Genomic DNA, 10,293 nt, shown 5'->3' on the forward strand with positions numbered 1-10,293 from the left:
CCGCCACTATACTATATAAATATAGCAATTTGAGAGAGAAAATAGTTTAGCTCACGAAATAAACAATTTTAATTACATGGATATTAATTGTTATGTTATATTATAATTTAATACATATTTTCCATTGAAATTGGTTTTATTTAATAAATGTACATTTATTTTTATTTCAAGCGACGCAAATTTTTTATAATTTAATATAAAAATAATGAGAAAGAAGATAAATCATGTCTTATATGTTAATATGTATATGGTTACTATTAGAATAAGCATAATGTCTAGAGAACATGATAAGAAAACTATTACCATCATTTATGAACTTAGTTATCTCAAGTACTTAACTACTTGTAAAGAGTTTTGTAACTCAATAACATAGTCTACCTTTTTTTATTAGGAGAATCATGGTTTAATAAATTATTTCTCCCCTGTTGTATTATCAAGTTATAAAAAGAAAAAGAAAAAAAAAAGTTTTTAATCACTAAAATGAGACATCAGCAATAACATCCTTAGCAACTTTTTTGAATGAGTCATCCTCAACAACTTAGGACAGTGATTTAACAAAACAAAAAAAAAAATAATAATAAAAAAAAAAATCAAAAAACAAATGGGGCACTAATCAATATGAGTGTTGTCCTCTTATTAAAAGTAGTAGGTGAAAGTTTTTTTATTTTTATTTTTTATATAAACTAGTTTGTAATCCTATGCATGAATATATTTAAAAAATATACATTAAGATGCATAGTATAATTTTTACATATATAATTTAAATCTTATTGATAGTCATTTATATATATATATATATATTTAACTCTTTAAAAAGTCTTGTAAGAATATTATTAGGTAGAAAATGTAAATTGTCATTTTTTATATATATATATATAGATTTAGTGCATATCTAATTTTAAATTATATCGACTTAATTTTAGCTTAGCTCTCAGAGAGGACAGAGGGGACAAAGGTCCAAGAAATGGCGCAGGCCTGGCGTATATAAGCCACAACAGTAGGCCCAGAATTATTAGGCCCGGATCTTGCCGAATAAAATAACAAATTGGCCCAACATAAGAGCAAGAAAATAAGCCAGAGTTTAATATGGCAGAAACATCAGAGAAAAGGAAAAGAAGAATGGCAGAGAAAAGAGAAGCAGATACCAAGAAACAGAAGAACCCAACATTAACAACACCAAAGTGGCCACTCATCAAACCCAAACAGAACCTCCAGATTACTCACCTCAAGGATACAGATCTTTTTACTGTATGAATTTTCATCCCATATTTGCTCTTCTTCATATTTATATATTTATTTATTTGTTTTTAACACTTGTTTGTGCATGTGTGCCCTGTGTTTAAGACAGCATATGAGCTTAATTTATTGTGGTTTGTCTGTTGTGATTTGTGTTTCAGGGCAAGAAGGGGGTTTGTCCTGTTGTGTCATGTTATTGTTATCAAGTTTAGGACTTGTAATTGTATACCTGTATTTTCCATATTTCATTTTATGTGTAAAAGGAATAAATTTTTTTCACTAAATTTCAGTTTTTTAAGGATATTTAGCAATTGGGTTCTTTTGAATTATTCTAGGATGTTGATTGGAAGGGCGGAAAACGCTTGGTGTTCCATTTTACTGCAAATTTTGACAATTGCAATGATGCCCAATTGCATTTCATGAGTTCATGAATGAATACATTTTTGATTTGGGATGTGGATACTTTTAATTAATAGGATGTTTATCGTGGTGACTAGTGAGTGGAAATGAACCCGGGTTGTTAATTTGTTGGGATTCATTAGAAGCTTTTTCAAGCTTGTTTATTTGTCAAACAAATTGAATTTATGTCATGAGTTTCAGACATAGCTTGTTAATTGTAATATAACCATGATTGCTTTTAAGGAATGGAGTTGGAATTGATAGGTGGCTATTAGTACTTGGTAGGATAACAAAGAAAAGGATCCTGGTTTAATGCCTTAGTGAGAAGGTAGAGATAAAAACCAATGGGGGAGAAGTTTTAAAAATTCAGATATGAGATGAAAATTATTACCTTTACATCATTGGAAGTGGTCAACAAATAATTGGTTTAAGTTGTATCTTTGTTACTATCAAGGTTTGTGAAATTAAATTGTCTAATGATGGGTGGTGAGGGGCTTACACTTTTATTACTTTTATGCCTTTTCATTCTGGCATGAAAGGCAATCCTATATATATGGCCATTTGAAACATGATTTTGTTGAATAAGTTATTGAGTTTTATCGGTTGTAATATTTCTACTATGTTTGAGATATCCAGGTGCAGAATTTCTTCACATCTGCTGAATCAAGGGCATTTATTAAAGCTGCAGAGTCTATTGGTTTTGTCCACCAAGGAAGTCTTGGTCCAACAAAAGGTGAAGCTTACAGAGATAATGATCGAATCTCTGTGAATGATCCTGTTCTTGCAGAAACAATATGGGAGTCTGGACTACACAAACTTTTTTCGGATATTAAAATTCGAGGAAAGGTTGCTGTTGGTTTGAATCCAAATATCAGGTTCTACAGGTTGGTTGAAAATTTTCCATGAGTCCATGCTCCGTTTCTCATTTATAGATGATATAAACACATAGCTATCTAGTTTTCAAAAGAGAATCATATAGTGAAACTTATTGATGATGGCAAATCATCTCTTTAACTCTGAACGTTGTAGAGTGTAGGAAGGACTATTCATGATATAGACATAGGATTTTATTACTTTCACTTTTCCTTTATATACTATTCTATATGGAGCCTTGTAGTTCAATTAGCACCTCTTGGTGTTTCCAATGGAGACATCCAATGTTCAAATCCCCCTTCCCCAACTATTGAATTATATATATATATATATATATAGTCTTTATGGAAAAGCTCTAGCCAAAATTCTTTGCCTTCTTTGCCTTGAAACTTCATATTATTTTGGATGCTTTGAGTGATCAGGTACAAGGTTGGTCAACGCTTTGGACGGCATATTGATGAAAGTGCTGATCTTGATGAGGGAAAGAGAACCCATTATACTTTGTTAATATATTTAAGTGGTGGTCTGAAACCCAATGCCAAAACTGATTTGAGCAGCCCCAAGGATCCTTCCTCAGAGCCTCTAGTTGGAGGAGAGACAGTCTTCTACGGTTCAAGGAATGCTGTTGTGGCTGAGGTAAGTTCCTTTGTTTATTCTCTCTTTTGTCCTACCCTTTTTTGTTTTAAATTTCTTTTTTCCTTTTTTTCAGTTACATTTTCTGGAATATGCATTGTGATGTAACTTTAACTTTGAAGGTGGCTCCCACTGAAGGGATGGCTCTCCTACATATTCATGGGGCTAAGTGTATGTTGCATGAAGCCCGAAATGTTGCAAAGGGTGTTAAGTATGTCTTCCGGTCAGATGTAGCATTTGCCTGATGGGTGTAGTCATCTTAGATTAAGCAGACTTGGTAAGTTCCTCGATTGAAAGCTATAACTCCTCACTTACCTTTCTATCTCTTGTTGATCATCTTTTGCAAGTAAAATTTAGTTTTTAATTGACTGGTGCCATAACATCTGATAATTTGCAGGCTTGATGACTCCTTACCTAAAACTCTTTTTTACTTTAGAGTTTAGAATTAGTTTAAGAGGATGTTATTGTGGACCATATGATGTGTGATTTATTTGTGCTTGTAACTATATTTTATCCCTTTTTTTTTTGGTGGATAACCAAGGAACTGGTCCACATTTGGATTACCTACAGCAACTTTGGGATAGATCTTCAGGTTATTCCTCGTTGATCTTTAGAGAGAAATAAGGCATTTGGGAATTGGGATTACCTTTTTGGGATAAGACAAATAACTCTATTTTGCTTCTTCTTTTCTTTTCTTTTTTTGGGGAGAGAGAGAGAGCTCAGTGGAACCCAAGGATACATGTCACCACTCAAGGAAAACATTAGCCACATTTGCGCTTATACCCCAAAAGTACTAGTCAAGTTGCAATTGGGGCTCCTCATAATCACTTATATAGCTCAGTTTGACCTAGTAAACACCCAACTCAACAGATGCCCACACAAACATATGCTTATCTATTCCAACCCATGTAGTCCGGATCCTAGGATATGCAATATCCCCACTTAAATTCCTAACATCTTTATCATGACTCAAGGAAAAACACTAGCCACATTTGCATGTATACCCCAATTGGATTAACCAAGTTGTAATTGAGGCTCCTTGTAATCACTAAATAGCCCAATTCAAACTATTTAACACCCAATGTGGTACGCAGGACGTGCCCGCATGATACAAGCTAATCTAATCCAATCCATGTAAACCATGGTATCACAATTCACCACAAATATCTCAACAAGAATAGCTTGAGGTTTTGAAACTACATAGGAACACTGTGATGAAGTCAGGAATATATTATTACAGACCAAATTTTAGCCAAATTATGAATGTGACGTTGGAGAATGAATTTGAAACCCCTTAGACTTGATAAAAGAATGAAGAGTCTCCTCCTCAATTAGCTTATACTCTCCGTATGAGTCAGATGGTGTTTCTTATCATTCTTAAATTAATTACAGTTTCTATGTTATGAAAAATAGGAGACCATTTCCAAGAGCCTTGGGTTCAAATCCCCGTATCTCCAATCATCAAATTATCAAAGAAATTAGGAAACCAATCACTGTGGTTACTCGTGAAGCTAATGTTTGGACAAATCTGATGTAGGACAGGAAAATTTTGATAAACTGCGTACAGATGCTTATATTGTGGGCTTTAGCATTTTAAACTTTTGGTTCAAGAGTTATATATGATGAAAGGAGGGCTTTCAGAGTTTGTTGGTCATTTATATATTGAATTGATTGCAAGTTTAAAGGCAAACAGAGCTGATCTTTACAAATGTAGGATGCTGAATGCCGCAGCTGAATATAAAAATTTGATTGAAGGTTTTGATGTATAGGTGATGAGAAAAAGTTTAGGAAAATTTTAATGTTGTGTCTGGATGGGTGAAAAAGGAGGGACAAGAGATGGAGGAGAGTGTCCTTACTTGGTTTGGTTTTGTAGGAAGGGAGGAGAGGGAAGGGAGATGGAGAAATTCCCCTTCTCTTTGGATGCACTATCTTTTTTTCTTCTCAAATTGGAAGGAAATTGAGGGATAAGGAGGGAGAAAGACTGTTGAATTTTTGGTTGGGGATAATTGTAGTTATGTACCCTAAACTTTGGGGGAAATTTGTGATGTATTCCCAAAATCACAAAACTTTGCCTTCAAAACCCTATTTAAGATTAGTTTGCAGTGTCCACCTCTTGGTCAAATTTAATGTCTAAACTAACAAATCAGTGGGTCCTTAACTATTGAGACGTTTGCAATGAAATTTCAATTTTACCTCTGCACATAAAAACGTCAAACTAAAAACTGTTTTAACACTAGCATCCTTTTGCATAGTTTTCCTAGGTGATAGTCCTTTGCATATAATAGCTGCTTATTTACTTTTGGGTTCATCTTGGGATTATATCTGGTTTTTTGCACATTTTATTCTTTTGATTTTTGATACAGTTGGAATTACTCATACATGGAGCCGAAATAGAAATTAAAGATTAAGTATAATTGTGGGACCATTTGCTTGACCATATTTTTGTCACATAATAACGTTTTGTTTTGTCTAGATTTTTTTCCCCCCAGTACAACTATTCTTAGTGTAGTGTCATCAAAATGAACATTGTATTGTATCATCATCATTCTAATATTAATAATGCTTCTCAGGTGAATGCCAATTTTGTACTGTTGAAGTGGCCAACTCAGCAAGCCAAAGCCAATATGGAATGCTAAGATGATTTGATTCAAGAGAAATTTCTTGATTTTATTGTCCATTCTCTGTGCTGCCAAAAAAGCTATCTGATGCTATACACATACATTTCTCATTAACGGTATGCAAAATGAATATTTTTATTGCTCTCTATGTCACAGAAATATCAAGAACCTTTATTACCAATGCATAGTCCTTAGAAATTAGAGATTGTCAATGTGCTTAAATTAGAAGCAGTTGTTTTATAACACAGATAATGACTTGAGAAAAGAAAAGGCCATTGTGAATGTAGACAATCTTTCGATATGCAATTCTATTGCTGCCAATATGTGCATTGGATTTCCTTGTAATTAGTGTGTGATTAATATTAGGCTACACATGCTAGTTTTAATCAAATTTATTCAAAGACAACTCAGTAACACAATAAGTGTTTACATTATTATATAAACCGGAAACAAAATAATAAATTTGGGTTGGCTTTGCTCTCTTTCAATTCACCACTCTGCATTTCAGTCTAACTTCACCATTTTCAATAACCCCCACATTCCCTAACTTCACCATTGAAGCTGCGAACTCCTTAAAGAACAAACTTTGATCCTTAGCAAATGCTTCAACAATCCACCTAGTCCTATAATCACCAACTAGTGCTTGATCCGATCCAAAAACACCCTTTCCTGCCATCAGTCTCCTATAATAGTCATTATCAAAAGTTGACGAGGTCGAGTCCAGGAACTCCCCAGCATTGTGATCCTTGTTTGGTTTTGGGCATTTCTTTCTTAGCTTTTGTGAAAACTCATTATTCATACTGGGGTCAACGTCATGTGCTGAACTAAAGTTATGTAGCCTAGCTTCAAAAGAAGAACAATGTGAAAAGCCAAGGGTGTGACCTCCTGATAGAGCAACCAAATCTTTGGCTCCTAAACCTCTCTTGGCAAAGCTTTGAATGAGCTGGGTTACATTGAAGGTTGGAGCTGGTAAGTTGATGGTTTCTGCAGCTTTTGATATCCTTCCATCTTTCCTTCCTTTCAGCACATTCCAACGAGGCCCTCCAGACTGAATTTAAAATTATTAAAAAAAAAAAATCTTAGTGACTAGGAAAACCTATAATTATTAGATAGTCCATGGTACAGGTAATTTGATACTTTACTTCAATAAATACAAGTCATCGAATACAAAAATATGACATAAACTCAAAAAGTCGCGTGAAAAGTTAATTTTTGTATTAGGTGGTTTATTTTAATTATCCCTAGGAAAACAACTATAAATTAAATTGCCTTTAAAAACATATTTTTTTAATTTAAAATAAAAAAACTATTATTGCTTGCTCCAATTAATATCCTTGAGAGGTTTCATGTTTATGTTGTTGACTAGATACTAAATATGAAATTAGGGTGGTTAACTAAGTAAGCATTGATTGAGTCTCTTAAACAAATTTATTTAATCAAAAGGTAGAAAGCTAGCAAGGAAATTTGTCAAATTACCATGGTTACAACATCTCTTGCTGCAATTGTAATTATATCAGCACAAGAAACTGTATGTGGACATGCCATTTCAAGTTTAGTTTTGGCATCATCTATCACGTAGAATGATCGAACTGAAATATTTGGAGGTCCGTCTTTCTCTGCTTGGTTCCCTGGAGTTGAGTCCAGCAACACCGAGGCATCACATCCCTAAAAATGATTAAGAGAATTATATAGCCATTTCAACAATAATGTGTGTGTGCGCGTAAGAGAGAGAGAAGCTGTACCCTTATGAAACAGTCATGGAAGAACATCCTTAGGATACGAGCTGGAACTTTAGGGTCATGCATGGATGCATTATAAACTGTCCCTAAAATGATCTTCTCAGCCTGTGGACATGTTTTATCATAATAATGAGCATCCAGCAATGCTGTTGACAATGAAGCCATAAATAAGAGAAGGAAAATGGTTGTGAAAGTGTGCATTTTTTGTGCAAAAACAGCCATTTGGTTTTTGATTATGATGAAGATAGAAGAACTGGAACTTAAATGATAAATGGTGACGAAAGTTTCATGAAGCATAGCCGTATATATAGTTCATCATCAAATAAAAAATAAATTAAACATTGCATATATATTGTGTTAATGCTTTGAAGCCACTCAATGTATGAGTAGGACTGACCCTTACAAATTTGACTCCGCCTTTAATCTGCTTTTGCACCAAGTATCTCCACCTAATTAAGCACTTATCTTGTAGGAACAACAAAGCAATTTAACTGAGGATCAGCTTATACAAAGGCATGTTCTGTTATAGTATATATTTATGTGTAAAGTATAAATTTTTATTTAACAGGATGCTTAGGATTTTAATTTTGTAATTGAGGCATAGTCTACCAAACAAATGCACTCTATGGAAATTGGGGGGTTTTTATTATTATAATTCGATGCAAATATTGTAGTTGTATATAGATTATTCTTTAAGTATTGCTAAATCAGCAGATTTCAAATGTGAACAATAAGGAAAGGACATGTTTTTGTTGGTGCATTTCTATCTAGTTGGTTAAAGCAAGAAGTACAGAAGGAAAAAAAAATGGAGTACATAAACTCTGTACGTCTTCTTAGCTGCTTTTATTTTATTTTACATTTTTTTAATCCCCCCTCAAGGAAGGTTCGTAATATATTATTTTGGTGCAAAGAAAGTGAAGGAAAAGGAACTGAAAATTTTTGTAGTTTACACAGAAAAGAGTTGGAACTGTGTTGCGTATGATAAAGATCTAAGAAATTTCAAATTTTGCACAAGACTTTATAATACTTATTTGTCTTTTTAGTTGTTAAAGAGAAATGACAGAATAATGGACTATGTTAAAATTTGTAGCTCTGAAAAATGTGGTTATTCATATATTTAAAATAGGATTTGAATATATTGTTTGCCTTTTTAACCAAGATATCCATTAATATTTTAGTGTAGATGAGATTCAAAGACAGATTTCTTATTCGATGAAAGAGTTTACTATTTAAGCTATCTGGTAGAACCTACCATATGTATGTGAACTATCTTCCCTAATTTGTCATTTGGATGCACTGTCAAATAGACTTAAGGGTCTAATTTTATATATTTTTTCTTAATTAAAAAAAATTATATTTTGTCATTCGTTTCAAGTGGGTGCATACATGATTGGGCTTTCAATGGAGAGAAAATTGGCCCAAATTGGGCCCATTCTAATTCTTTTAAGACCCAGGTCAGATTAGAACTTAAAAGATATTTTTTAGGGTATCAAAGTTACAAAGGTTTTGCAACCACCAAAAAAACAGAGGGTAACAAAGATCTGACCAAGAATGGTCTAACGGAATCACGGCTAAAAATAAAAATAATAATAATAATAAATAAATAAATAAATAAAACCTTAGGACGAAGTTAAAACAGGTTACTTACATTTTACACCAATGGCAATAGGTAAGCCTCTCTCGACATTCTTGCATAAAATGAGGAAGATTAAAAATCATATTCAATAAGATATTTATATTTATTTATAATAATCAACCAAGAATCTTGTAACTCAACTTGTAGGGTCAGTTTTTGTAGCCCAAAAGATATGAGTTCCCCCAGGCCCCAACGAATCTAGAACAATGAATTTATAGAGAGTGGATCGAAGGTTTAGGCACTCGCCGGCGTGCATGAAGCATGAACTACTTTCCTTTTATTGAAAAATACTAAGAACAATTTACAACTGGGGGATGCTCCTCGGCCCATAGCCGAGGAGGTTTTTTCTTCCCCACCTCTCCTCCTTTTTTACACTTTGCTCCCCTTTCTTATATATCCCTCTCTTCCTCCCCCTGTTGATCATCTATTGGCCTCCCTTCTGACCGTCTGTCCCATCAGAGGTCATATTCGTGGTCAGGTGGCTCACCCTGATCGATGTTGCTCTGTCAAGGGGTTACATCCCCATTAATGCGGCCAGAAGGGTTAGGTGAGCGTATTCAATGCCGAGGTGACAGTTCGCCCAGGGCTTGCCCCTTCTCTGTACTTCTGTTGCCAACGCGTGGCACTGGGCCCTTTCCTCCTCGGATATTCCAGAAGTCCTTTAGTAGGGTGGTCCTCGTATTTTTTCGAGGTCTCGGACGCCCGAGGACAGGGTCATCCTCGGACCCATCATACATCCTCAGCGTGGGCCATTTGGGCCTGGCTTGGAGTGGGCCAAGGCTACCCGATTTTCTAGCCCCACACAACTCATATCTATCTAGAATTCAAATCTCCTCTTCTCCAATTATGAAGGAGATTCAAAAGCCAAAAGGCAACATATGCATTTTGTATTAAATATACTTTCTATTTATTATGGTTTTTTATTATTATTATAATAATTACAATGGGGAATAGGGGAGATTTGAAACTCCATTTAAAACACTAGGAGGTGCCAATTAGTTGAGCTACAACACTCTTAGCTATTTATATTGTCAGTTAGTTTTGAAAATGTTAAATAAAAGAAAAAAGAAAGAAGGTTCTCATGTTTTTGGTTGGTAACACTGTAACCCCCCACCCCAACTAGCAAAATTGACTATATATCTATATATGTGAGGGAAAT

The 10,293-nt window shown here is 34.2% G+C and overlaps 2 protein-coding genes across 3 annotated transcripts; one reads left to right on the forward strand and one right to left on the reverse strand.

The window, feature by feature from the left end:
* Positions 1-1,071: 1,071 nt before the first annotated feature.
* Positions 1,072-8,256, forward strand: LOC136071043 (uncharacterized). 2 transcript variants are annotated; one of them, XR_010632352.1, is made up of 6 exons: positions 1,072-1,248; positions 2,272-2,519; positions 2,931-3,144; positions 3,264-3,418; positions 5,712-5,875; positions 7,971-8,256. XR_010632352.1 is itself a non-coding variant. In XM_065781867.1 (5 exons), the coding sequence occupies exons 1-4, from the start codon at positions 1,087-1,089 to the stop codon at positions 3,384-3,386; spliced, it is 747 nt and encodes a 248-aa protein (XP_065637939.1). In that variant the 5' UTR covers positions 1,072-1,086; the 3' UTR covers positions 3,387-3,418; positions 5,712-6,104. The 2 variants fall into 2 exon arrangements, 1 of the variants encoding a protein (XP_065637939.1); XM_065781867.1 differs by lacking the exon at positions 7,971-8,256 and having other exon boundaries at positions 5,712-6,104.
* LOC112004495 (peroxidase 66) lies at positions 6,137-7,811 on the reverse strand. Its single transcript, XM_024036749.2, has 3 exons — positions 7,502-7,811; positions 7,236-7,424; positions 6,137-6,807 (listed from the first exon to the last, which is right to left on the reverse strand). Exons 1-3 carry the CDS (start codon positions 7,793-7,795, stop codon positions 6,244-6,246), a joined length of 1,047 nt encoding a protein of 348 aa, XP_023892517.2. The 5' UTR covers positions 7,796-7,811; the 3' UTR covers positions 6,137-6,243.
* Positions 8,257-10,293: the final 2,037 nt, after the last annotated feature.

This window comes from Quercus suber, unplaced genomic scaffold (assembly GCF_002906115.3).
Source record: "Quercus suber isolate HL8 unplaced genomic scaffold, Cork oak 2.0 scaffold_281, whole genome shotgun sequence".
In the NCBI taxonomy this organism is placed as follows: domain Eukaryota; kingdom Viridiplantae; phylum Streptophyta; class Magnoliopsida; order Fagales; family Fagaceae; genus Quercus; species Quercus suber.

What these genes read in the sequence shown, in the direction of transcription:
- LOC136071043 (XM_065781867.1), top strand. Translation starts at nt 1,087, where the DNA reads ATGGCAGAAACATCAGAGAAAAGGAAAAGAAGAATGGCAGAGAAAAGA. An exon ending in AGGATACAGATCTTTTTACT is followed by an intron (nt 1,249 to 2,271) that starts GTATGAATTTTC and finishes TGAGATATCCAG; the next exon opens with GTGCAGAATTTCTTCACATC. An exon ending in GGAATGCTGTTGTGGCTGAG is followed by an intron (nt 3,145 to 3,263) that starts GTAAGTTCCTTT and finishes TTAACTTTGAAG; the next exon opens with GTGGCTCCCACTGAAGGGAT.
- LOC112004495 (XM_024036749.2), bottom strand. Translation starts at nt 7,795, where the DNA reads ATGCTTCATGAAACTTTCGTCACCATTTATCATTTAAGTTCCAGTTCT. An exon ending in TCCATGACTGTTTCATAAGG is followed by an intron (nt 7,425 to 7,501) that starts GTACAGCTTCTC and finishes AATCATTTTTAG; the next exon opens with GGATGTGATGCCTCGGTGTT. An exon ending in CAAGAGATGTTGTAACCATG is followed by an intron (nt 6,808 to 7,235) that starts GTAATTTGACAA and finishes TTTTAAATTCAG; the next exon opens with TCTGGAGGGCCTCGTTGGAA.